At 38.1% G+C, this 27709-nt stretch overlaps 1 protein-coding gene across 1 annotated transcript in view; it reads right to left on the minus strand.

Annotated features, from left to right (window-relative positions):
* The window catches only part of grid2 (glutamate receptor, ionotropic, delta 2), a 498322-nt gene that overhangs the window by 160846 nt on the left and 309767 nt on the right, over positions 1-27709 (minus strand). The window contains exons 6-8 of the mRNA XM_086174064.1: positions 22817-22990; positions 13308-13469; positions 8632-8751 (exon numbers count right to left, since the gene is read on the minus strand). Coding sequence (XP_086030190.1) covers positions 8632-8751; positions 13308-13469; positions 22817-22990 — 456 coding nt within the window. The remainder of the gene's footprint in view (positions 1-8631; positions 8752-13307; positions 13470-22816; positions 22991-27709) is intronic.

Here is a 27709-nt window from a genome sequence, read left to right on the forward strand (position 1 = left end):
TGAGCAGGACTGGCAGTGATGGATGGAGGATGAATCATCGTGGAAACATGAAACACATGAGAACATAAAAAAAAAAAAAAAAAGGACAGAAAGTATGATCACAGCTTCCTCTCATCAAAAGGGCTTTACTTTTTTAGAGCCCCGGGCTTTTAGCCAAAACAGTCAGCTCAGGTGTAAAAAAAAAAAAAAGCAAAAAAAAAAAAAAACCTGAAACATTTGTCCCCTTTCTGTGCCGAGCGTCATCCTGTTGCATAATTAGGAAAGAAAAGGAAAACAAAAAGGGAAGCGAAGATCTTGTCTTGGGTGCAAACCCAAAATCCAAGCTCGGAAATTAGCTTGAGAGGAAATGGATGCGCACGGATTCTTCAAAAACCGAAAAACCCTCATTTCTGCAGAATTCCGATTCTTTTTCTGATGAAAACTTCCCCTTCGTTTCAGATCAACATCAAAACGCGGCGGCAGTTTATAAAGACAGGATTCCTAGCCGAGGAGCTTTTTACCAAATATAAATGTCAGTTATTACAGCGGCTTGAGCCTCTAACTCATTAGAGGGGCTGAGTTTGGCTTTTTACAAATATTCTAAAATTACGTGCTCAATGAGTTCTTTTTTTTTTTTTGTTGTTTTACATGATGCTGATATTTTTCGCGAGGCACGATAAGGTCTCTTTTAATTTTTACTTTATTTTTCGCTTTGGCTCTTTAGTTTTAATATTCTCTCCCACCATCCCAAATAAACCGAAGGTGCATTTGACGTTTCGTCGTTATTAAAAAACAAAGATGCCAAACAAGATGACAGGGGTTTATTTGCATATTCGTACTTCTACATAATCCCCGTTTGGAGGTATTTTTCGTCCGCCAGACATTAGCGGTGCTGGCGCATCGGCCTCATCGAGGGAATGGAAACTGACTTTCTGTTTAGTTTATTAGTGATTTCCCCGACAAGTCATCTTTGAATTAATTAAAGAGAAGTTGGGATTTTACCATCCACCATTTTAACCATCCACCAGTCAGAGCAGTGGTGATTCATGGCAGCCTCCATGTAGCAGAAGGTGAATGGCCACGCCTTGAGTTAATTAAAATTCACCACGCCGTGCACTTTGGACGCCGCTCTATGGATTCATCAGAACTGAGACCTGGGACTTATATTTGAGAAGTGATTCATCTCAAAGCATGAACCTCCAGAGAGGTTAATGTGGCTGCAAATTCCTCTTTTTAAATAAATGACTCAGTGAGAATTAGTAAGTCTGAGAGGAAATAAAAACAGCACAAACTTTAATATCCCCGTCTTTGAAAAATACGCCGTTCAGTGTAATTTGCGCTTCTTCTTAGTTTAAAATAATCTCCCATTTCCTCCCGCAGCTTCCCTACTTAAAATCGAGAATTGTAAAAACATGTAGTTGTAAACATACATGTATATATGTCACATGTATTTTTTACATGCCTTTAACTTTATTTTTCCTTTGATCTTTACTGGTCTTTTAATATATATTTTTTATTATTCGCTATTTTTTACTCTTAATTGTTTTATTGAGTTCTATTTGGATTCTTCCCCACTTGACTTTGTAGCAGGAGCTGCTTTCAACGAAAAGCAATTTCCCCCTGGAGGATCAATAAAGTATTCTGATTCTGAAAAACATGCGGTGGGTCAAGGGAAGAATCTAAATTACCCAGATATGAGCATGAGAGAGGGAATTATGGTACGACACTATATGACATATATTAAAATTTCCCCATCGTGGGACGATTAAAGGCTCTTTCTTTTCTATTCTGTGACGTGAACGGTTGTGTGTTTCTACATCCGGCGCTGTCGTGGGAGAAACCGACCTCTCGTCCAACGACAGCCGGGATTGGCTCGCGCCCGACCCCGACACCGAGTGCAGGATAAGGGGTGTAGATGATGAATGACAAAAATCAATGCGATCTGTAGTAGCAACCAGACAGGAAACTGAAACCAGACGATTTAATCTGAATTAATCAGAGCTGCAAGACTTACATGACAGATGTACATGACGTGTTTTTTGCATGAGTAATCTCTTGACTGATCGTAAGGTAACGCACTGCAGAGGCTGGAAAGAATTTGGGGACAAACTACTTTTTGATGCTCACCATATGGCCAAATGTGTTCCGATTCGGCCAAATAATCCGAATCGGGTGTTTGAATAACTTCCGTGGCCGCAGGTGTATAAAATCAAGCACCTAAATTTTACAAACATTTGTGAAAGAATGGGTTTCTCTTAGGAACTCTGTGAACTCCAGCGTGGAACTGTGTTAGGATGCCACCTGTGCAAGAAACCCAGTCGTGAAATTTACTCGCTCCTAAATATTCCACAGTAGATGGTCAGCTGTATTAGAAGAACATGGAGGTGTTTGGGAACGACAGCAACTCAGCCATGAAGTTGTAGGCCACGCAAGATGATGGAGCAGAGGTCAGCGGATGCTGAGGCGGCAAGAGGTCGCCAACTTTCTGCAGAGTCGATCGCTACGGACCTCCAAACTTCACTTGGCTTTCAGATTAGCTGAAGAACAGTGTGCAGAGAACTTCATAGAATGGGTTTCTGCAGCTGCATCCTAGCCACGGATCAGCAAGTGCAATGCAAAAAGTCGGACGCACTGGATTCTAGAGCAGCGGAGAGTTGGTCCCCATCTGGCAATCTTATGGACGAGGCTAGGTTTGGCGGACGCCAGGAGAACGGGACTTGTCTGACTGCATTGTGCCAAGTGTGCAGTTTGGTGGAGAGAGGATTATGGTGTGGGGCTGTTTTTTTGTAGCTGGGGGCTCAGCCCCTGAAAGTTTCAGCATCGCAAGACCTTTTGGACAATTCCATGCTCCCAACTTTGTGGGAACAGTTTGGAGCTGGTCCCTTCCTTTTCCAACATAAAGCCGTCTTATCTCCAGGTTATGGTCAAGCCGCATGTCCCTCACCGTCCCCTCCGATCAGCCACCTCTGGGCGACTGTTCACCCCCATCTCTCCGACCGCCCGGCTGCCGTTCGAACCGATCTCGGCTCTTCTCGGTCTTGGCTCCTCAATGGTGGAACGAACTCCCGAAAGAGATCAGAACAGCTGGGTTCGCCGTGAGCTGAAAACATACCTCTTCACCAAGCACTACCCTATTAATCGCACTTAGCCTCCAACCCCCACCCCAAAAAAAAAAAGATGAACAATGAACTGAATGTATGTATGCTTATGGTTCTGAGATGGCTATTTGGTTGAGTCGTCACTTCTGACTCCTGATTACTGGTACTTCGGATCTTCGGTGACTGAATTGCACTTCTTGTAAGTTCCTTTGGATAAAAGTGTCTGCCAAATGACTGCAATGTAATGTAATTTAAAAAAGCAAGGTCCATAAAGGCATCCATGGTGTGGATGAAGTTGACTGGGCTGCACTGAGTCCTGACCTCAACCCGATAGGACAACTTTGGGATGAACCAGAGCGGAGACTGACAACCAGGCCTTCTCGTCCACCATCGGTGTGCGACCTTGCAAATACACATCTTGGAGAATGGTCAAAAATTCCCATAAACACACTCCTGAACCTTGTGGACAGCCTTCCCAGAAGAATTGAAGCTGTAAAAGCTAGAAAAGGTGGACCGACGTCATAACCCTATGGATTAGAAATGGGATGTCACTTAAGTACATATGCAAGGCAGGTGAGCGAATACTTTTGGCCCTTTAGCGTATATCTGCTTTCGGTTTTAAACGTAATGAAAATGACTACAACCCCTTTGCGGGTCCCTGTATTTGATCAACCAAAACACCAGCAAAATTACTGTCGCTCGGTTGGAAGTGAAGCTGCATCGGGCGATGTTTGCCTCCAAATGCGGCGTGCTTGGATGAGACTAGTACGAACCCATTCCCTCTCGGTTACATGCTGATGTTCATGGTGACTGACATTAATTGCCATGCGAAGCCAAAAGGGTTAGCTTAGCATTTCCAATCATGCCAGAAGATTCATACTAATGTCTGTGTGGGTGGATTTCCTCGTGCCCCGCTGTGCGATGCAGCGACGTCGGGCGAGATTTTGTGGGTACTTGAAGCCATCTTATTAAAACAATGTCTGTCAATCTTTCTCAACGTACGACGTGAGGAAAACATAATTGTGAGTCCGTTTGAAGGTCCAGCGACCGCGGGGTCACTTAACGCTATTAACAAATATGTCTGAGGAGCATGGAGACGATAATTGAAGGCGACCCCAATTAAATACTGTTGTTGCAGGCCATTCATTACAAGGAGGGATTTTTTTTCTTTCAAATAGCAAAGAATATCTCCTTGTTTAAGAGAAATAGCAAAGTGCTTGTTGATGACTCTGCTAAGATAAACGTTCTACTTGTATGTTTGAACTTTTGCACATCAATTAAAGTCCACTGAGTGTATTTTTTATTTTTCTTTGTCTTACAACCTATAAGCCACTTTCCTCATTGCTTACTGTCTTTTTTCCCTTCCCTTCATGTTGATTCGCAACATTTATTTTTAAAATGTTTTATTTCAAGCATGGATCTGGTGTAAACGCAACTCCGAGGTTGTTAGGTTTTCCATGTCAGAGATAGCTAATGAAGCAATTACGCTTGCTAGACTTGTGACTCCTCTAAAAGAGAGAGCCATGCATGTCTATAGATGGGTACATAAAGAAATATATCCCCTGCATACCCATATAGCCACTGAAGGTAATGGAGCAGAAACCCTATTCTTCCATTGTGTGGTGGTAATAATTATGACGGATTCTTGGAGCCTGCCATTATTAAAATCACCGGATTAGTCACTGTATGTGCGTGAAGGATTAATAGATAAATGTCATGAGAGGGAGTTGAGTACGGAAAGAAAAAAGGAAAATAGAACAAGCATGCCATCCAAAACTAAAATATGGAATTAAAAATGGAATTGCTCAATGGAATGATACAGTCATATTATCATAAAGAGGGTGAATTGTATGCATCGCGGTGCAGATACTCACTGTTTTTTCTTTCCCCGCTACGGCAGTTTGCCAAATGGATAGCAATCCTACTACGATAGAGTTTCCACCTTTTCAACCTTTTCCCTTCCGTCGCAAGAACCACATACTTTCCTGGGTTGTTTGCCTTGAAATTAGGCGCAGTTAGTCCAATTTGGGTTCAGTTTAGAGATAGAAATGTTCATAACGCATGGGTATCTTTCAAAGGCTCCCACACGCAGACATTTTAACATCAAGTCATTTTTTTATACAATACATTCTGCTGTTTAATTCTGTAATTTAGACTCATAATAACAAAAATTAGGATTGGAGAATGCAGGGAAGGCTCACAGCTGATTGGCTGTTGGGAGCATCTGATCAAAAGTTCAATTTACCATCAAAATTAAGATTAAAAAGAAAAAATAATCAAGATGTGTTTTTTCTCTCGGGACATTTAAGCACATTGTGGAATTATTTTTATTTGTGCTTTTCAACTGCATTATAGATGTTGCACAGTAAATATTTTTAATGTTGATACAGGTTGTTGAGTCTATTCCCTGAAGAAATTGAGTTATTTATTTCCAATCCTCCATCCTGCTTAATATATATCTCATCTGCTTTGACTTTGCAACCCTGAATGTGTGTATGTGTGTGTGTGTGTGTGTGTGTTTTTTTCTCCTAAGCCAGATTCAACTGAAAGCGCGAGCTAATATGCAGGATGTCTTGAAGGAATACGAACCTCTTCAATAATTTGATTTCTTGTGTACGTTAACTGAACCCAAGCGCTAGTCCAACAAATGTTCAGATTATTAAAGGGGCCTGTGGCAGGAATCCTATATAACAAAAGTGCTAATTCCCTGAGAAGTAATTAAGCTCTCTGATTAGGGAATTGTGGCTTGATGTAATTATGCTGTGGTTTAAAGATTAATTTTGTCTGTGATAGGATGCTGCTGGTGTCTCACCATATTATCCATAATCACAGCTTGCGATCATATTTAAAGAGTGAATGTATGCATATGTGTGTGGATGCTCGCCCACGGTGGAAAAAAACCGCTGCGTTTGTTTAGAAAAAAAATAAAGCGAGTAGGATAATAACATGGATTTTGAACCCCTGCACGTTGAACGAGTCGAGGAGGAAGGAAAAAATACAGAAGGAATAAAACATCTACACGCCAGCATCCATCCACTGAGCACTAATGAGTGGCACGAAACATACCGTATTCTCGACAAATGATAAAGGTTCTTTTTAAACGCAGCAGTTTAATTCAAAACATGAAGAAAAATATTTTGGAAGAACTGAGGTATTCGTAAAATTCCATGGTTTGATTTCCCATAATGAACCTAAAAGCGTCGGACGTAAATATCCATCTAGGAGCGGGCATTGGAATTGACGCCTCCGTTCCAGGACCCAAAAGGAGAGGCTGCTGTTCATAGATGGCAAAGTGTTCATTAATATTGCCGCGCCTATTGTACTGCAAAAATAAACTCTTCCCTGTGAATTAAGACAAATCTTCCATTAGTTGCTACACTTCCTCTTTACGAGTTACTCGTTCCGTCTCTCTGGGCGAAAATAGTTTACTCTGCATAATAAAACTGTTGTGAGTCTTACACTGGAAGCTGATGCAAGCTATTCATGGCACTCAGTTAACTTCTCATTGAATTTAAAGACAATATGAATTTTTCACCTCGGTTCTCTGGGTCGTCATGCCGTGCGTGGCATTGTCATCTTTGGAAAAGGTCAGCAGAGGTTCATCACCAGGGTTACACTCAGCTTTGTGGACAAACAACAACAATCCTTCCTCTTTTTCTTTGGGCTTTTCCCTCAGGGGTCGCCACAGCCAATCAACCTTCTCCATCCAACCCTATTCTCTGGATCCTCCTCTCTCACACCAACTAACTTCTTATCCTCTCTCACGACGTCCATCAATCTTCTCTTTGGTCTTCCTCTAGACCTCCAACTCCTGCATCCGTCCACCAATTCACTCTCCCTCCTGTGTTCATCACCCAACCATCTCAGTCTCTAAAACATCTCACATGAGCCGTCCTTCTGATGGGCTCATTCCTGATCCTGTCCATCCTGGTCCCTCCCAAAGAGAACCCAAACATCTTCATCTCTGCGACCTCCAGCTCTGCCTCCTGTCTTTTCATCAATGCCGCTGTTTCTAGTCCACACAGCATGGCTGGTCTCACCACTGTCTCCTCCAACTTCCAACTTTCCTTTCCTTCTTGTTGATCTTCTATCTCTTCATACCCCTGACACTTTTCTCCACCCATTCCAACCTACGTGAACTTGTTTCTCCACCTCTTTTCCACACTCTTTGTTGCTCTGGACTCTTGAACCCAAGTACCTGAAATTCTCAAACTTCTTGATCTCCACTCCCTGTAGCCTCACTTTTCCACCTAGGTTCCTCTCAATGATAGTAATAATAATGATGATACTGATGATGATGACGATAATAATAATAATAATAATAATAATAATTATTATTATAATTATACTAATTATGATAATGATGATGATATTGATAAATATATAGGCGGAATGGCTAACACGGTTAGACAATCATCTTGGAATCCTTCAAATTCTTGATCTCCACTCCCTCCAGCCCCATCATTTCACCTGGGTTCCTCTCAACAACAACAACAATAATAATAATAATAATAATAATAATAATAATAAATATATAGGTGAAGTTGCTCACCATTCCACCCGGGAACCTTCCGACAAAAACATCAAGATAATACTACTACTACTACTACTACTACTACTACTACTACTAATAATAATAATAATAATAAAACTAGTCATGATATTGTTATTATTATTACTGCTATTATTATTATTATTGCTGTTATTATTATTATAATTACTGTTATTATTATTATTAGTAGTAGTAGTATTATTGTTATTATTAGTATTATTATTATTATTAATAATAATACCATTATTATTATTTATATAAGAAATTGGAGGATTCCAAGATGATTGTCTAACCGTGTTAGCCATTCCGCCTATATATTTATCAATATCATCATCATTATTAGAGTTAGTATAATCCTAATAATAATAATAATTATTATTATTATCAGTATTAATAATAATAATAATAATAATAATAATAATAATAACAATAATAAATATATGGGTGAAGTTGCTCACCGCTCCACCCGGGAACCTCTCAACAACAACAACATCAAGATAATAATAATAATAATATCATGACTATTGTTAATATCATTATTATATTATTACTACTAATAGTAATGATAATAATAACGACAATAACAATAATAATGATAAATATATGGGTGTAGTGGCTAAGATTGTAGACAATCATCTTGGAATCAGCTTCCTGAGCACAGGCCACCCATGATGGGTTCAATGCAGAAAACAATTTCCCACGAAATAAAGTAAAATAATGAAATCAAATAATAATAACTTTTTGTCCCATATTGGTTTAGAAATCAAAGTCCTGTCAGCACAAACAGCTTAAATGGCTGGTGTGCGGAGAGAGGAGTGGAAGCCACAAGGAAAGAGTTACCAGAGTAAATGTAACATGGAAGTAATGTTGATTGTCAAAGGTGTCGTGAAAATCCAGGACAAATCAAGGAAGTTTTGTAAATTCACAGAGCGATGTTTGAGGAGAAATGATTCCCCCTCGTCCGACTGGACCGCCCGGCTCTGGGTTCACGTTGCTACGTACCCGGCTCACGCCTCGTCCCCGGTCTTCTCCATAATTTGTCCCCAGTATTTCGAAGAAAATGTTGGGGTTGGTGCCATTCTCGGTGAATTCCAGGAAACTGGTGAGGCCGCTCACTCCGAACTGCAACAGGAAAAAAGCACAGATTTTCAGCGGGGCTTTTGTAATGTTACAAGGATTTTATATGGAATCTTGTTTTCAAATGTTCTTTTACAATGGAACCGAATTTGAATTGGAAACCATTTGGCAGCAACCATGTAGACAAACATTACTTTCTATAACATATTCTACATTTCAGTTATAAAACCCAAACAAGTAAAGCATATGATCAATAGCATTGATCCGTTGCATGAGAAAAGGATACCTGGAACATATATGTGTATCTATCTAACATTATAACCACTGAATAAAAACTTGTTTGTTTGATGGTAATATTCAATTTTATATATAATACAATTACCATCAATGATAATGTCAATGAAGGAACATAAATAACAACAATAATCGTGATGTTTATAATAGTAATGATAATTATGCCAATAAGGGATGTTGAAATATATAAAAATTATATTTTTATTTATTTCATTTTTTTTAAACAGCTCCCGTTGTGGTATTGCAGGTGTGCAGATGCTTGATGTCCATCCATAAACTTCCTCTGTGGAATTCCTTCAGGTCTCCTGCCCGGCAATTCCAACCTCAGCGTCCTTCTACCCAGATCTGGTCCAAGACGTCCAAAGCATCTCGCTCTGTCTTCACCTCCAGAACATCTAACACGTGCTGTCCCTCTGATGGACTCACTCCTGATCCTCCTCATCCTCCTCACTCCAAAGAAAACCTCAGCCGTTTCATCTCCACTCTCAAAGAGAGACTCAACATTTTCATCCCTGCTCCAAAAGACAGCTTCAACAAATTCATCTAACTTCTCTAGTATTTGATTTTTAGAAAAACGAGTGGTAATTCATCATGAGAGACAGGTAAACCTATCTATCTATCTATCTATCTATCTATCTATCTATCTATCTATCTATCTATCTATCTATCTATCTATCTATCTATCTATCTATCTATCTATCTATCTATCTATCTATCTATCTATCCAGCTATCTATCCATCCATCCATCCATCCATCCATCCATCCATCCATCCATCTATTTATACTGCTCAAAAAAATAAAAGGAACACTTGAACAACACAATGTAACTCCAAGTCAATCACACTTCTGTGAAATCATAGTGTCCACTCAGGAAGCAACACTGATTCATTTTGACTTGTTTTAAGGACATTACATAAAAGTTGGATCAGCCTGGAGTTTGTTTTTACACTTTAATTTTGAGTGTGATTCTTATCCAGACCTCCATGGTTTAATACATTTGATTTCCATTGATAATTTTTGTGTGATTTTGTTGTCAGCACATTCAACTGTGTAAAGAGCAAACTATTTCATAAGAATATTTCATTCATTTAGATCTAGGATGTGTTTTTTAAGTGTTCCCTTTATTTTTTTGAGCAGTGTATATCCATGTATATCTATGGATCTCTCCCTCTCTCTCTCACACACACACACACAGACACATATCACTCTCTCTATATAATATATATATGAAGATATTATATATAAATGTACATATAATATTCTGTTATTTCAGAATGGTCATGAATTCTAAGCACTTCTTCTTTGCATGTGTGTGTATTCATGTTTTCTTGCATGTCTGGGATGACTGAGGGCGGTGGTGTTGTTGTTGTGTTCCAGCCTCCTTGAGGGATACATCCCATAAGACACAGTCACAATATGTATACATTCCTCAAGATATGGTTTGTAATGCGCGACAAATGAACATCACTTTTTAGTCACTTTTTCATATCGAAATGCAGATATAACATTAATATATTCTTTTACATGGCTCCTGTAACAACATGCAGCCGAACCCTCAACAGGATTGTAGCTCATTTGCTCCCTGGGAAACGTTGCGGGGCTGAAACCTGTTTGAATAATGTTCATTACCTTCCATAATGACTTAATTAATGTCAGGGGCTCAGAAATCAGTATAAAGCGTGTATTTCTTTTTTCAAATGTGACTGATGTAAATGATGCGCCACCGGGATTAAGGGGATGATTGATAGAGTTGATGGCGATGTTTCTTATATGCTGAAAAATGCATGCGAGTGCTCTGCTGCAAAATATCTATATATTTTAGTCATCGTGAGTCACAAAGTCACGAGGTCGGGCTTCTGAGACTCGTACGTAGGCCTCCGCCTGCAATGCAGGACATTTTGTGCCTTAGAAGATATCTTTGAAATAAAAATAAGAGTTCTAAACCCGGATGCTCCTTTGAGACTCAAAAAGGTGGCGGAAAAGTATCTTAAAGCCGAGGTGGAAGTGCATTCCTGGATAGCGGTTACCTGGTGCGCTGAATGCCAATTTGTCAGCGAACGCGACTGATTAGTATTTACCATTACTATAATGGCCCTCTATACAAAAATGCTGATTAATCACACAGGCATACGCAGCGAGTAAAACACTCTGCTGATGCACTGTAAAACGGGACTGATGCTCGCCTGTTCAAATCTACTCCGTTACGTCCGGGGGCTCTTTAAATCAGCCCTGTTGAGACAGCCATCAGGGTCGGTTTAACAACCGGGGCCGGCTGATGAAAATGTTGCCAAGACCCGGCCTGATCTCAAGGTGAAATGCAAAAAGATATGAAAGCCACTGCTGTGAATTTATTATTGTCTGACACTAATCCAAAATTAGCATTTCACTTGGCTTCATCATTCAGTCAAAGTGCGCGCTCCCCGGAGTATGTTTCATTGATATAAAGACAGAAAGCATCGATCTGATTGGATTTAACACCAATGTGAGAGTTTGGAGGCCCCCGAGGCAGACAATAAATAAATAAATACAAATAAAACCTCAAGGTGATTTGCCACAAAAGAAATAAACAACTCCTGAATAAAAAAAAAAAAAAAAAAAAATTAAACAGGCTGACTGATGCATTATAAAGTTCATCACATTTTTCCTCTACAGCAGACTTGGGCATTTTAGAGGCCGTAATTGCTTTTTATCTGGCCCGCCAAACTCTTTTATTTGAATATTTTAACAAGCATTTTCAATCAATATGGAATATGGAAACTCCTTATTTTTTCCTTCAGTTTAATTTTGTACAGCTGATTACATACAAAATATTTTTCCTGTACATTTATATGATCATTATTGATTTTAAAGTTGAAATAAAATGCCAAAAAAAAAAAAAAAAAAATTGCAATTTTCATTTTGTACAATTTACATGATACCTAGTTGGGCTGCGCATAAAAATTAAATCAGAAATGTTAGAAAGAAATGTTAACCTGCATAAGAAATAATAGCCCACCCCTGCATTGCACTCTGAAATGAGATTAGTATCATGTATATATATTGTTTTGAAGTAATAGTAGTAACCTTGTTGTTCTATATTTCTACACGGACTCCGAGTCCGATCAATATGTAATACTGTGTTATCAGCGTCGTCTAATAACGGACATTAAAACCTGCAGGACATCAGGGATGCCAGCTCCCACTGGTTAGGTTACAGTACGAATCAGAGCCAGTAAAATTTTTTATTATTCAGAGGTTGATTCGTTAATCTGAATAAACCGAACCCCCAACCGGGGGTAGTTCCATTTCTCCAGGGCTGTTGACAGAACCTCAACTTCTACTCAAAATGATATCGGGGACTTGGATAATGGGCTGTCTAAGAATTCTAGATGTTATCACTGGAGATACTCGAAGAGACGATGAAGCTGGATGAGCAAACAAATGTATTTAATTATGCTGATCGCCTGAATATAAATGAGTGAAATGATCAGTAACAGTATCTTCCTGCATTTAAGATAATATGCTTTTAGAAATTAGGATCATCAAATTAATTTGATTCATGTTGATTAACTTTGATTAATTTTTATTCATTGATTAATTTGATCACATTTTTTTTGCACAATTAACATTGACTCAGAATCCCACAATTTCAGTTTCTAGCATGGATCTATGAACTAGTTAGCCTTTCTCAGCAGCTGGCTACAAGAGGGCCCATCAAATTAATTTAATTAATTTCCATTAACTTTGATTGATTTTTATTAATTGATTAATTTGATCGCATTTTTTTTGCATAATTAACATTGACTCAAAATCCCACAATTTCAGTTTCTGGCATGGATCTATGAACTAGTTAGCCTATCTCAGCAGCTGGCTACAAGAGGGCCATGCTAATATGAATATTTGTTTGTTTTGAAAATAAAAAGGAGAGAAAATGTGGTTGATTTTATTGGCCAATCTGGACACCATATCTGTTCTTTGGGTCAACTTGAATAAAGGTTAAGCGTCCATATGTGTCCATATACATATATATCACCTTCCGTCGTGAGTCTTCTCGGTCCCGGAAAATGACACTGAATTATGAATGAATGGGTAATAATTCTGTTTAATCTGTTTAATCAACTACACCCTGTTAGGAAATTTAAATCATATGACAAGCCTAATAACAATTCACTATTACAGAGCACAATGCTTTGAAATACACATATGTTACACTAATCTCAATCCATCTCAAGGAATAGGAATGATTTAAAACACAGACACATTTAAGACACATCTTGAAATGACTGGAATCGGCCGAAATGAAAGGAAATAAAAGATTTCATCTGACCTTTTTGACCGTGTCCAGCATGCTCTTGCCGCCTTGCCACGGTTTGGAGTTTTTCCTGATGCAGCTCAGACTGGCCATGCTGTGCCACTTCCTGTCCTCCAACTTCCTGTGGAACGTGTTGGCCAGCAGCAACACGGTGTCGTAAATGTAGCGGTTCGTGATCTGCAGAGGGAAGAAAGACACATGAATGACAATTTCACGGTTTCAGGTTCTTTAGTTACAGAGAAAATCTGCTCAGCATGGAAATTCATTGCACAGTTGTTAATAAATATTTTGAAAAGAGCACATATGTATGCACGAACTGAAGAAGGCAAGAGGTGAGACGTCTTCAAAGAAAGAAAATGAATCCGGTTGCCGCGGTAAAATTTGACAACAGATGAACACAGTTAGGTCACTTTCCATGCACCCATTAACTTTTATCCCACGGTAGAATACAGATATTTTACAGGAGAAATAAATCCTTTCATTTCAGCAATGGTGCCTTACATAATGCTGGAAAACACAAAATAAAAAAAAAAATCACATAAAAATACATTTTTACTACATTTGTAGACCTGCTTTCTTCGTAAAGAGACGAATGCACCTAAAACATGCGGCTCCGTGTTGTTTTTTTGAAATGTCATCTTTTTATTTGCATTATACTTATGTATAATATTTATGAATCCCAACAAAAAAAAGAATAATAATATAAGAATAAGCTAATAAAATCTCCTGGGGCATCATTATCTCCGTACCCATACAGTCAGTGGATCTTCTGAATTGTGTAGAGGTGATGCATTAAAGAACACCAATGTTGTGTGTAAAAAAAAAAAAAAAATACAAAAAATATTAGGACTACGGCTGGAAGCTGAAGCATCCTTCTTTCTGAATATGCCAAACAAATGTTGCATTATCTCACGTTTTAATTGTACATATTGCATTTTTTACAGGAAAACCGACCAAAACAAAAAATTACAGGTTGAAGAAGATTGTTTTTTGGGGGTAAAGACGTGTGATCGGTCCACTGGTCCCATTCACTGACTATTTGATCATTATATTTCTTTAAAACTCAAACCGAAAGACTATTGGCGAGCGCACCAAAAAGAAATATATCTGTCTCACATACACCTGTTTTTGATCCACACACACATTTGAAAAGCACAGTTCTCGCTCTCTAACAAAATATCTGATACTGAAGTGGCCGGATTAAGCTTCTGTCTCACTTGTTGTCTTTGCAAATATTTCCTTTTTTCAGGGGAAATACAAATAAAATAATATATCACTCTTTCGTGAACCTGGGCGGTTTCAAAAGTTGTGGATTGCTTGGGCGTTGAAAGGGTGCTTACAAGTGTGTGTGTGTGTGTGTGTGTGTGTGTGTGTGTGTGTGTCGGTCAGCCTAAGTTGATGTGCTTCAGTGTTGTGTGAAATTGGGGTTCTTGGCGACTCTGACTGCGGATGTGATCGTCCTTCTGTTTTGCCATCTTTCCTTATGTCCGATTCGCCAATTCGCCAATGGATGACTTAGTCATGGATTTTACAACGTGATCTTTGTTTCCTCTTCATTTTTCACTCAGGTTAAAGTGGAAGTCAAGTTCTCCACATCGACTTTTTTGGACCCATTTCCAATCACACGACCCTTTGGAAAGTTCAAATGAATTAACACGGCATCTAACGTTATGTATATTTTTGCCTTTATGCTTTATGCTGTTTCCAAATGCACTGCGGAAAGCAAAGTTGGAATTTCACTGTACAGGGAAACATGTTTCGACACTGTGCATGTGGCAATAAACGTTTTGAATATATAAACAAAATATGTTGCAATGAACAACTGCAGAGAAAACCAAATTACATTTCTGCATGCAATGAAACATTTTGAACTCTGAAAAAAGACATTTGGTTGAAAGTTACTTTTAAGAAAAATAATCTATTTGAGTCCTTCTTGTATTTATGAGAAAAAGTCGAAATTAAAATTTCCATTTTACTGGCGCGACAAAAAATATTTGAACACGTTTTATTTAGATGGTACAAGATCGCCATAATCTTCAAACATAAAATTATAATTAAAAAATAAACAAACTAAAATAAAATACATTTTAATTAAATACTCAATTATCTTTAAAAGCCATAGGGAGGCGTATCAAACGGATCAAAGAGCTGTGGGTTGCCCACCCCTGTACTAGACATACAGAGCAATTCAACATGAAATTAACAAAATAATAATAATATAGTGGACATGAACGGTACAGTGCACAACATTAAACAATTAACATTTAACTATAAAGTATAGAGTGCAGGCAGATAAAATCTACTGGTACTGAGCTGAAAGGATGGCAGATTTAACCTGAAATGTATGAATATATGTTATTTGTATTTAGCGTTTTCTGTGCAGTTTAGTGCAAAAAACAGTCAGTCAGAAATATCATTCAATAGCCGCAGTGGCGTGGGGTGAGGTTCATGGCTGATGCGGCAATGACTTCATCACAATCAGAAACATTTGAGCCCTACAGAGTAGCCTACTCACCATTTGATTGGCAGAAGGTAACAGGTTATGTTTGAAATCTCATATCAGCTTTCTCCACACATACAAACTGTTCTTACCTTTACTTATAAATGAAATCAATGCGAGTCCAATTTAGAAAATTGTCAAAATGGATATGTATTCCTCCATTTGAAAGTAAGGAAAGGAAAAATAAATAAACGGATGGCAGCACTTGACTTGCTAACGCGAGCTTGCTATCACTGACTTCTGCAGCTGAGGAGTCGCAAGAAGAATCATGAGCGCCCCCTAACATGAGGCAGGAGAACTGCGTGCCTCACTTAGTGGCTCCTTACAGCCATTTTATGATCACTCAGCACAAGAAACCAGTAACACACAGTCAGTTGTTGCCAAAAAAACAACAAAAAATCACTGAAGTGGATCCTCACTTTCCGCGGGAGTTACGTTCCAAGACCCCCGGCGAAAGTAGAGGCGTGTTAATTTTGATGGTATTTACAGATATATTAACCCTCAAAAAACCTCACTGAACCCTTTACGAACATCCAACAAACTGTTATCGACTCACAATCGACTGTATTACGCTTCCCACGCTCTTATACAGTAGTCTAAACACTTTTGGATAAACATTCAATGAAATTCAATGCAAAATGTACAGTAAATGAGAAAATTAAAAATCATATTAACGGTATATCAAGTTATTTATGGAAAGAAATCCAATTTTATATTTTAAATAAATCATTTTTAGGGCACTCATAGTTGAAACTTGAATGATGATGAATTTGCTGTGCAACCCGTTTTATGGAAGCTTAAGGTCGCTGTCTTCCTAGTGTTTGCTTTGTCTTTCTTAATGTAACGAACTGCAGATTCATTAATGTTGTAATGGCGGAAAACTACAGCAAAACCTCTGCCTTCCTTTAACATATTGAGAAGTTTAATCTTTTCAGTAATAGTCAGCATTTTCCTGCTACGCTTGGGGTCTATACCAGAATTTTGGACGTAAATGCTGGACGTTTGGGAAGCGCGTTGTTATTCCCTATGAGAGTTTATAATGCTGGGTAGCCTTGCTTAGCAAAGGAGACCTCATATTTTATTTACTTTATATTATTCCTTTAGTTTATTTATCTATTTAATTACATTTTACTATATTTTTACAGTTTTTTTTAGGCTATTGGGCAAGGAAATTTGGCTTTTTCATAGTGAAAAAAATGCAGAAATGCTAGTTTGTGAGAACCGCCTTACCAAAAAAGTCAGCAAAGTAGTGAGGGTGTGAAAGCTGAACGGCAAGGTAGTGAGGATCCATTATACACTGGGAATGTAATTCATATAGCAAAAGTGTTTAAACATTTTAAGAGCGACAAAGAGAGACAGCAATACGGTCTTAGTGCAGAGCATGCCGGCAGTCAGCCGTCATTGCGGGATCTAGGTTGAGGCTCAACAGTCCGCTGCCTCACTGCTCGTCTCTTCTCAGTATTTGAACAGTAAATGTGAAAATCCGGTGTTTTTGAATAAAAAAACAATCTAAAACTGGTGAAGTAAAATGAAAAATACCTTTATGGTGCAAATCACTTACAAATGTAACCATTTAAATCGTTTTTTTATTTGACTTTTTTTTTCTTTCCAACATTGGCAAGTGAGGCATTGCCTCTCCTGCCTCACCTGACTGCACGTCACTGAATAGCAGCATAATAACAGTAGGTGAGAAAATCAAAGTGGATTTAAAGGCATAAAAGAAGCCTGTATATAGTCTATAATATACTGCTCAAAAAAATAAAGGGAACACAAACGACACAAAGTAACTGCAAGTCAATCCCACTTGTGTGAAATCAAAGTGTCCACTTAGGAAGCAACACTTATTGAATTGACTTGTTTTAAGGACATTACGTCTTCAATTTTGAGTGTGACTCCAAATCCAGACCTCCATGGGTTCATACATTTGATTTCCATTGATCATTTTTGTGTGATTTTGTCGTCAGCACATTTACCAAAAGAATAAGAATATTTCATTCATTCATATCTAGGATGCGTTATTTTGGTGTTCCCTTTATTTATTTTTTTTGAGCAGTGTACAATAGCAGCATGATGTAACTGTGCAGAAATAGCAAAAGTAAATGAGGGCTCCTTCTTTTAAATGATTAAATATTACATGCATGCAATCCTTCATTCAAATCTATACGGCTTATCCGGCACTCGGGGTAGTTAGGGGGCTGGAAGCCATCACAGCTGTCACTGGGCGAGAGACCGGCCGCCTGTCCATCACAGGGCCACATATGGAGACATACAAGCATTCAGTCACTCACACAGACACACACACACACACACACACACACAAGTCATACTGAGACAGCCAACAGTTCACTCTCTAATTCACACGTCTGGGCGATTTGGGGTTTTTAGACCGTGGGATGGAAAGCGGAGAACCCGGAGGAAACCCGCGCAGACACAGGGGGAGAACACGGCGCCCCAGTTACATGCATGCATTCAGAAATCAGGTGTCTGTTACTCACTGCTATTTGTGTATAAGTGATGCAGGAACAATATTCCAGTCCAAGGCAGCACTTGTTAATCTTTCTAGTGATGTCTTATTCATGTGATAGTCATTGTTCAAAAGGAAAATCCAAACAAAATAGGAAATGCAAACTAATGATATAATCCTGAATGAATAGATTCAGAACATCTTCCGATACAGCTTCACTCTCCATGACACCTGATGCCTTATCGCGACACGGGAGTGACATTAAAATGCGTCCCATATCTTGCTTGCAAATCCTCTTAAGTGTATTAGATTTACAAACTGGACAGAAGCTCTCATTTATTATGTTTGCCCAGAGTCCACATTTAGATCTAAAAATAAATATAGATTCGGTGACTTGTAAGGTTGTTTATATAAGTGAATAAACCGCTTTACACGAGGAAGCATTTGCATGCAAGACATCCTGCAATGCGAGCCCCTCCTGGAAAACCGGGGGTTTTGGAGTCGACGTGCGGACAGAAGGGGGATCGAACCGCCAACCTTCCCATTGGAGGGTTGCCCGCTCTACCAGCTGAGCCCCAGCCGCCCCACATGAAGAACAAACGAGGGAAAATGGAGGGCAGAACCCACGTCCAGACTTTGGATAAACAACAGTGATGAATGATACTGTGCTTTTTGTTCAAATACTTTTTCTAATTAGGAGAAAAAATCCCCCTTTGACAGGTGGACTATTGAAAGCGCTGGCAGGGGACTCTTATCCTCTGCATCTGATTTATACAGATGCTTGTCTTTCAGCCATCAAAAGACCATCTGTATATAAAAACAATCTAGATGGGAGCGGGACGAGACCGACGGGGATCTTTACGGGTGTCAAACAAAAGCATGCATCATCGAACTTTTGTAAAAGTCAGACCAGATTACGTGTTTATGCCCCGGTCGTTCCAAAAGAACAAAAAATGCAATTTGATTTGAGCTTAAGCTTCCCTGGACATTTCCATATTTGGACAGTAATCCATATTTGCAGGTGCATCAACCTGTGCAACCACTGACTGCTATTAGCACTCGGATTGCTATGCTAAGTGGAATTGGGGATTCACAATGCGCATATACATATGATTGGCTTATTTTTTTTAATAAAGTAGCTGAAGTATGGATTTGAATATTGGCAAATTTTCTTTTAATAAAATTGCTCGACTGTGGATTTGAATATCTTTGCTGCGGTTAATTTTCATAATAGCACTTTATAGCTGTTTTTGCATTCATGCTCTGCAGTCGTCGTGTATAAGAAACACCACGATATTGATTTTAAAATGTATATGTATGGTGCCGCAGGTTAGCATTAGCAGTTCCTTTTCTGTGTGGAGTCTTCAAAAACATGCAGCAGGAGAGAGCGAATGGTTGAATGTGTCTCGTTGGCGGGCCGTGCATTTTACACGTAGGCCTTCAATCCACCCCCAAATAATTAGTTTATGGCTATAAAAAAAACATCTTATTATGCAGAAATGCAGTATAATATTTCCTGACTTTGAATTAACCATTTTTTCTTGATCAGTTCCTGACTATTGTGACTTTTTCCCTGAATGAAGTCTGAACACACCGGAACCATGAAGTCCGGTCCGTGGTGGGAGCCACAAAAATGGAAACTAGCCACAATAAATGCATCTATAGCAAACAGCTGCGACACATAAAAAGCACCAATAATAACCTTATATACTTGCAGTATTATTTAGGAAAATAGCAGCATTTTGCTCACCAAAAATTTTCATGGCTCGAAAATGTCGGACATATCCTTTTCCTGGTTGCTAGCTTAGGAGTTACTAGACCTTTCTTTACTAGGTTCAGCTTCTCTTCAAAATGCCATCTAGAAAATGGCTTTAACAATATATTAGCAAAAAAATGTGTTTCTTCTCCTCCTGTAGCCCCTGTGGGTTGATAAAACTGGTATTAAACAAACACAACTATATTTCTGTTCGCAGCTTGCTAGTATGCTTCTCCTCCCGATTACAGTGACATTGCTGTAGCCTGCTAGAAGGCTTTGATATCGCCAATTTGAAATCTGATTGGTTGAAGCAACAGCGTCATTAACACTGTTTTTTTTCTTGCAGAACTGATTGTGCCCCCCCCCCCAGGTAGATTTCTTTAACTTTCACCCTGCCTGGCAACAGATGATGGCTGAAATGTGATTGGTTAAATACTTTAATATGAAAATGCATGTCTGGAAGCGGCACAACCAGGGAAATAGCTATGAAAGGAAGATATATAACATATGTGATTCAGATATTTTTTAGTCCAGGAGAGAAGGCCTTGCAGGCCCTGATGACCCAACAGTGATTTGTCTGTATCATGTGTGAATAAATTAATGCTTTTATTATACGTACTGCAAATGCTCATTCGTGTTTCTAGGCTATTCTCTCTCTCTGACTGTATGATACATATAAACGCGTTGCTTGATAAATAAGGGTTATGTGTTACAAGCTTGATCATAGTTTTTTATACTTGATTCAGATGAATGTTCAGATAAACGTATATTTTTTTGGAATTTGTGAACCTAAAGCATGAGGGCTTGTGGATCTGCATATACAGGACTGTCTCAGAAAATTAGACTATTGAGATAAAGTTCTTTATCTTCTGTAATGCAATTAAAAAAAAATCAAAAAATACTTTTCATGATATTCTAATATTTTGAGATAGGATTTTTGAGTTTTCTTAAGACGTAAGCCATAATCAGCAATATTAAAATAATAAAAGGCTTGCAATATTTCAGTTGATTTGTAATGAATCCAGAATGTATGACATTTTTGTTTTTTTAATTGCATTGCAGAAGATAAAGAACTTTATCAAAATATTCTGATTTTCTGAGACAGTCCTGTAATTGTACAATGTGTGTTATTATTTGTCACAATTTATAATATTGTTTACTTCACACAGCATTGCATACTTTTCTTTTTCCTCTTTAATATAGCTTTGTAAACACAATGAAATCTTTAAATTGTAATTTGATGGATGCTCTCGGGACTCGGAACGGGAAACATCTGCATCAATATAAAGGGTGCGTTTCTGTTTTTCGACCATTTCTTTAAAACTTCCATCAAATGTGTTCCCTCAGGGCCGCGTGCATCCGCATAAATCTACAGCACATTAATTCAATTTCATTATTTTTTTTTTTCTTGGCACATAAATAATAGTGCGTTCCCTCCTCGTTGATTTACATACATAAAATAAGACCATAACTGCATACATATTAGCGCCGGCGGGAACATACGACGGAATAAAAAAAAAAAAGTGACAGATACAAGGAGTGCAAAGACAAACACTCCTTAGTTTAGTGTGGGAAAGAAATAACACGAGATAAGTCAACATTTCCGAGAAAGTATCTGAAATGTAAAATTCACTTTCATATAAATATTACTGGGTTTTAGAATACAATAAAACCAAAAGATACCATTCAATTAAAGTGTAATTAAGTCAAATCTAAGAAAATGGAGAATTTGACCAGTTTGCTCTTGTGTGATTATGGTTTATACCGACTAGACGTGTCTCTTTACTCTATGAATAAATTAATGAACATAACTTTATTAACTGCCGCCTGTTCGTCTTTGCCCGTGCAGAGTGTCTTTTGCTTTTTTTGTGGGGGGCACTTTTCAAGCCTGCAGTTAATTAAAATGCGATCTGGCCGACAGCTTGTTCATGTTTGTAGTCAACTGCGTGGGTGTTAGATAATAAAAGTAAATTACATAAATAAATACGAACTTCCATGTAAAAAAATTCTATAGCGAATGGCCATCTGTATTTAATAAATTCACTTTTTTTTCAAATTTCCTTCAAAGTAACAGGCTATTATTTAACCCTTAGCACTGTGTACTGATAATCATTTCCCTGAAGTTGATTTTGAGAGTATTGGGCGTCACAGATTCGTTTCAGGACATGTTCTCAGTTTTAGGTCTTATCAAGATGCTTGAGGAAACATAAAAACGCAAGGCGTGCGCCGCTTTCCTGCGCATCCCCTCGTTGCCAAAGGAGAAAACGTCGTCATGACAATGAGGCGTTCTCCGCAGGAAGCGTTACCTTTGCGAATCACATAAAAGGGGACGACAGAAATATGGATAAGGTATAGATTATGATGACAAACTCGAGTCTGATTTTTTACATTTTCAATTTTCAAGCTCATTTTTATGGAAAAACCTGAAGCAGAACAAGTCTGACGATAACAAATCAGATTATTATGTGCCGGAGCAATCTTTGTGTTTCTTAAACGTGTGATATGAAGTAAACCTCACGCCAAGTCTTGCAGAACAGGCCCCAAGAATACGCTGGATCTTGGGATGAGATCGCTACTCAAAAAGAGTTGCTTTACCGCCGCAAATAGAAATCCCGCTCGGACGGAGGCCCGCGTTCTCCCACCGGAAGTCGGGTATTTGTTTGAACCGTATCAACCGTTCATGCGTTTCAATTGTTTGATTTTAATGATAATCCTTAACATCAATACCTTTGCCTTGAAATGTAATTATCTGGGTTGACACAAGCACTAATGTACCTTATGGATTTGTTTCCAAACACACTCACCTCTAGCTGCTGGGCTCTGGGGCTTTTCGGGTCACAGAGGGAGGTGTTAATCCTGTGGTTGTGTTTGACACAGCGCTGAGTTGTGTTCTGGGGCATGGGGAACGTCTGCCGCACCAACGTCAGCCGACCGATAGACTTCATGACCAGTTCCTGCAGATCGTAGTCCGAGATCTCCTGCAGGGGAGCAGAAGCGAAGGCTGAGCATCTCCGAGTAAAATAATTTCAGACTCACGGGTGAAAAACAGCCATGTCAAAACTGCTACAAAATACCACACTGAGGCTATTAAACAAGAATTAAACAATTATTCCAAATATTACTCTCCGTGAAGCAATGTTATCGTGGCATTTTTCTATAATGTCAACCCAATGTGTTGAAGTCAAGGTAGCGTTGGATGAGACGTGCCGTGGAAACCATCGCTTCATAATGTATCATTATGATTTCTTGTCATTTAATAGGAAAGGAAAAATGTGATTTTTTTTGAACACCAGCAAAGACAGACGTTCAGCGGTAATTTTAAAAACCAAATAATTCAACTTGCAAACTGGATATTTGTCTTGATCTTGCACAATATCCATATAATAGGTTGCAAACACAATGATATGTGTATAACAAAGTTTGTTTTGCCGTCAGATTCAGCCGGTCTGTGTCCTCAACACACTCTGGAAGAGGACGTTATATTTTTCTTTTAAAGTTAAATGTTCTGCTGGTGGTGATTTGAAACTGTAAATTGCAGTTGGACATCTTGGGCTTAAATTTATCGCAGGTAAATAATTGAATAAACAGACTGAGTGGGAAAACTGTATTTGAAGTGCAATTGAAACCCCGGTGTAAATCTCTTTAGTGCCGGTTGAGAAATGTAATTTGAAATATTACATTTTCTGATATGTATTAAAAAAAAAAAAACATCATGCGGTTCTACCCTAGCAATCCTGAATTGACTCCTGTTTGCACCCACGTCTAATTGTCGTCTATTTCTTTGTAACTGTCTTTTTCTTATTCCGCCCATTTTGTTGTGTTCAACGAAACCCATCGCTGAACCCGCCTTGCCAATGTGACCTCGCGTCTTCCAGATCGTTCTGCACCTCCGACCGTTTCTGATCGGAACACCTGTGCTGCGAACCTTTGTTACGATTAAAGACCTTTTATTACAGCTGCCCGTTTCCTGGGCCGGCGCCCGAGGCTTTGCCTGGGCTCCTGGCGTGTGGAATACATTCGCAAAAAGGTCACCTTTTGAGAAATGGGTCCGACTTGTTTGTTGAAAACCCTTGCGAACAGAATTATGGCAATCCCTTTGGTGAAATGCATGATTATCGTCTTTTGCCGGCATGAAGCCTGACAAAAAAAGGAAGAAGCCTCACGATGTTCTATACTTCTTCAGATTCAACCAAGTTCTGACTGAATTCTACTTATGATTTTACTATAAATCTCAATTTGCTAATAGATCTTAGGGAAAATAGGGAACATCCACGTTCCTTCAGCCAGCTAGCAGGTAAACATGCTACAAGGACCACTTGCAAGGGTAGTGCAGTCATCCAGGAATGATCTAGAAGATGTTTAAAATGTCCTGATTACTTTTGAAAGGCTACAAAAGGTGAAAATATGTGAAATATGTGAGGGAACTGTCTCTTTTTTTTGCACAGGTGGCGTTCAGAGAAGTAAGCGCAGTGTTAGCATGATGTGCAGTACGTCAAATGTGTAGCCAAAGCTGAAATTAAAGGCTCTTTGTTAAACAAAAATATCAAAATACAGCAAAATAATGATAAATATGTGAGCAAAGAAATGGCTAAACAAACAAATAAAAAATAAAATATTTTCTTTTCCTTTCGGTTTTTCGCCACAACAAATCAACCTTTTCCATCAAATCCTATTCTCTGGATCCTAAAAATAAAGAAATAAAAACTAAAAAGTAAAAAATAAAAAACATAAAAAATAAAATAAATTAAGCAAAGCTTGATATAATGTTTTTTTTTTTTTTAAACAAAAGAGAACAACTAGAACCATTTGACAAAGCATTCCTGCTGCAGGTGTTCTCTGTTGGTAAAGTGAGCACAGTTCACGTATGGTACCAATATCCAGCGTTCCATCTTGATTTAAAGGAGCGCTGGGTTTACTTCCGTGAGTAAACCTACTTTTCGTTAAAGACCGGGGCGATATCAGCCTCCCCCCAGCAAATGGAGAAGGCTATCAGATGTGGAGTGTTCCAACATCAACAGAAAAGGGTCTATAATTGGGTTTTGAGTGCTATGAGGACATTCCTCCCTATAGATGTGGGCATCTAATTCACATTTTTGAGTCTGAAAGATAGTGGTGAAGGTCAGGCCCCGCAGAGAGATTTCATCTTTTTCGTGGATGCACGTGATTGGCTTTCTCATCTTACTGAATAGAACACTGAATGCGGTAATGATCATTTTGTTGTCAAAATGACATACGCCACTTATATCTAAAATTGAATACATGCCGTTGGGATACATCTTCATTTTTGTGAGATAACAACTAGGCTTATCACTATTTAGTCTTTGCCTTGACAAAAGATGATCGCTCTGAGCTGGTTGGGGAGCGATGGAGGCTGACTTACAATGAGCTCTGTCTTTATGACATAATCCAGTTAATTTTCAAACTTGAGTTTTTTTTTCCAATGATTATCCTTTTTTTTTTTTTTATAGGACTGAATAGGCTTTGATTAGAACCCTCATGCACGTTCTGAATGTTTTCCGTGATTGGGCACGGGATGATTTTGACTGAATATCGAGGAAAAATTAAAAATCTGTTTCCAATTATAACGTGAGTTTAGCGTACTGTGAATGATGTGATATTTTTTCCTGGATTTTCTGCCAATAGACATGGAAGGCGGTGCAGTTGCATGATTACTTTTAAGATAATTACTTATTGACCAGAAACAGCACTACCTTAGGGGGTGTGAACAGATAACAAATTACAGTATGATATTTATTCAAGTTAAATATGATCTCATTATTAACTGGAGGAAAATTCACCAGCCAAAAAAAATAGTTTTTTTTTTTTTTTTTTTTGCTGACGTCTATCAAGTCAGAGTGTCCCCTCCTTGATTCTATGCTTTTAAATGTTAGATTTTAAAAGATCACATATCTTCCACTTATTTCTACAGCTCAGTATATCGTCTGCCACTAGAGCAGTAAATAAAAGAGAAAAATAAAAATAAATGTCGCTATGCACCACGTGACAAAAATGCCATTTTAATCAATATAGCAAGCACTTAACTTTTCTCTTGTTTCTTCAATGTTAACCTTTTGAAAGAGCAAAATAAAATAAACAACCGTCTTCAGAGAGGATGATATGACCCGGGGTGGATTTTGTGCAAAATACATTTGCTCATGCATTAGCATGTTCATACACTCACTGCGAGGGATCAGTAACTAGTATTAAACATTACAAAAACAGCAAACATAAAATAAACAAAAAAAAAACATCAACTTTGATAACAGCTTCAATATAATTGATAATAATAATAACAATTATACATAATAATCATTATTTGTCGAGTGATTAATTATTAGATTTTTTTTTAAGCTTAATTAATTAATTTCTTCTTCTCCTTCTTCTTCTTCTTCCTCTTATTATTATTATTATTATTATTATTATTATTACTAGGAGTAGTATTTTGTATAAATATAAGTATGTGCATAATAGTAAAATTATGATAAAATTTTATTAAATATATACAAACATATTATAAATTATGATGATGGTTATTATTACTATTGTTGTTATTAGTAGTAGTAGTAATATTTTCTATGTATAATAATGTGCAATAATGATATCATTGTTATAATCTATTATTAAACATATGCAAAACAACAACAACAACAACAACAATAATAATGATAATAATAATAATGTAGTTATTAATAAATGATCGTTATGGTTATTATAATAATTATTATTATTACAGTGGTAGTAGTAGTGATATTAGAATCATTAGTACTATTGGTTTCTGTGGACCTTGGCTTTATCCATCTTGACAAATTATGTTGGTTACAAAATACAGAGCAGGGTTCTGCAAGGACAGCATGGGATATCCCCAACTACTTACTCTAAGGTGTTCATAGTAGTAACATCACAGCAGATGGCTAACCTGCTATTCCTTACATTGCACCTCACTGCTTGTTGGGAAATGTAAAGTGAGTGTATATTTCTAAATCAGTGCTTGGCTGGTTTGCCAGCAAGCCACGACCCCTATCGCTCAGCCTTCCTGCCCAGCGTGACCTTCCTGGGGAAAAAAGAAAAAAAACTGGAACCTGAATCCCAAACATTTCCAAGCCATTTTTCCTCTCTAAACTCCCAAACATGTTAAAAATCCATATTTTCTGCCCACATGTACTTCATCCAATCAGTCCTGCTTATTGTTTTCACTTTTTTTTCCTCCTGTGGCCTCCAATTGTCCTCTATATGTGTTAGCAGACTTAGACGGACTTTTAGATTTGCATCAAAATGAAATAGCGATGCAGTGGCTCAGAGCACAGCAGGAATATTGACAGAAAAATATACAAAAATAGAAAATTACAACAAAGGGCTAAAGCTGAGGATGCATTGGTTTTGTTTTGCTGTTGCAGTCTATCGGTGTTGCCCTTAGATGGCATTATTTTCTCTCATCTTTACCAGAACCTTTTAGGATGAGAATGGCATTGGAAAAAAAAAAAAAAAGTATTTTGTCAAGTGTAATATTGATATGGAGCTTCTCAATAAATAAATAAAAACAACCTTTTTCCTGAGCTGTCATCACATGATCCCCGGAAAAGGCTTATTTTCAGCTGTTTTAAAAAATGGCCCTTTCTGACAGGATCAAAAACAGGAGGCAGGGAAAACCCACAGTCACCATCGGAAAAAAAAATGGCATCGAAATTGAAATTTGCATG

The sequence above is a fragment of the Fistularia commersonii genome, chromosome 26 (genome assembly GCF_037954325.1).
Source record: "Fistularia commersonii isolate RoL2024-O1a breed Wild chromosome 26, RoL_Fcom_v1.0, whole genome shotgun sequence".
Taxonomy (NCBI): domain Eukaryota; kingdom Metazoa; phylum Chordata; class Actinopteri; order Syngnathiformes; family Fistulariidae; genus Fistularia; species Fistularia commersonii.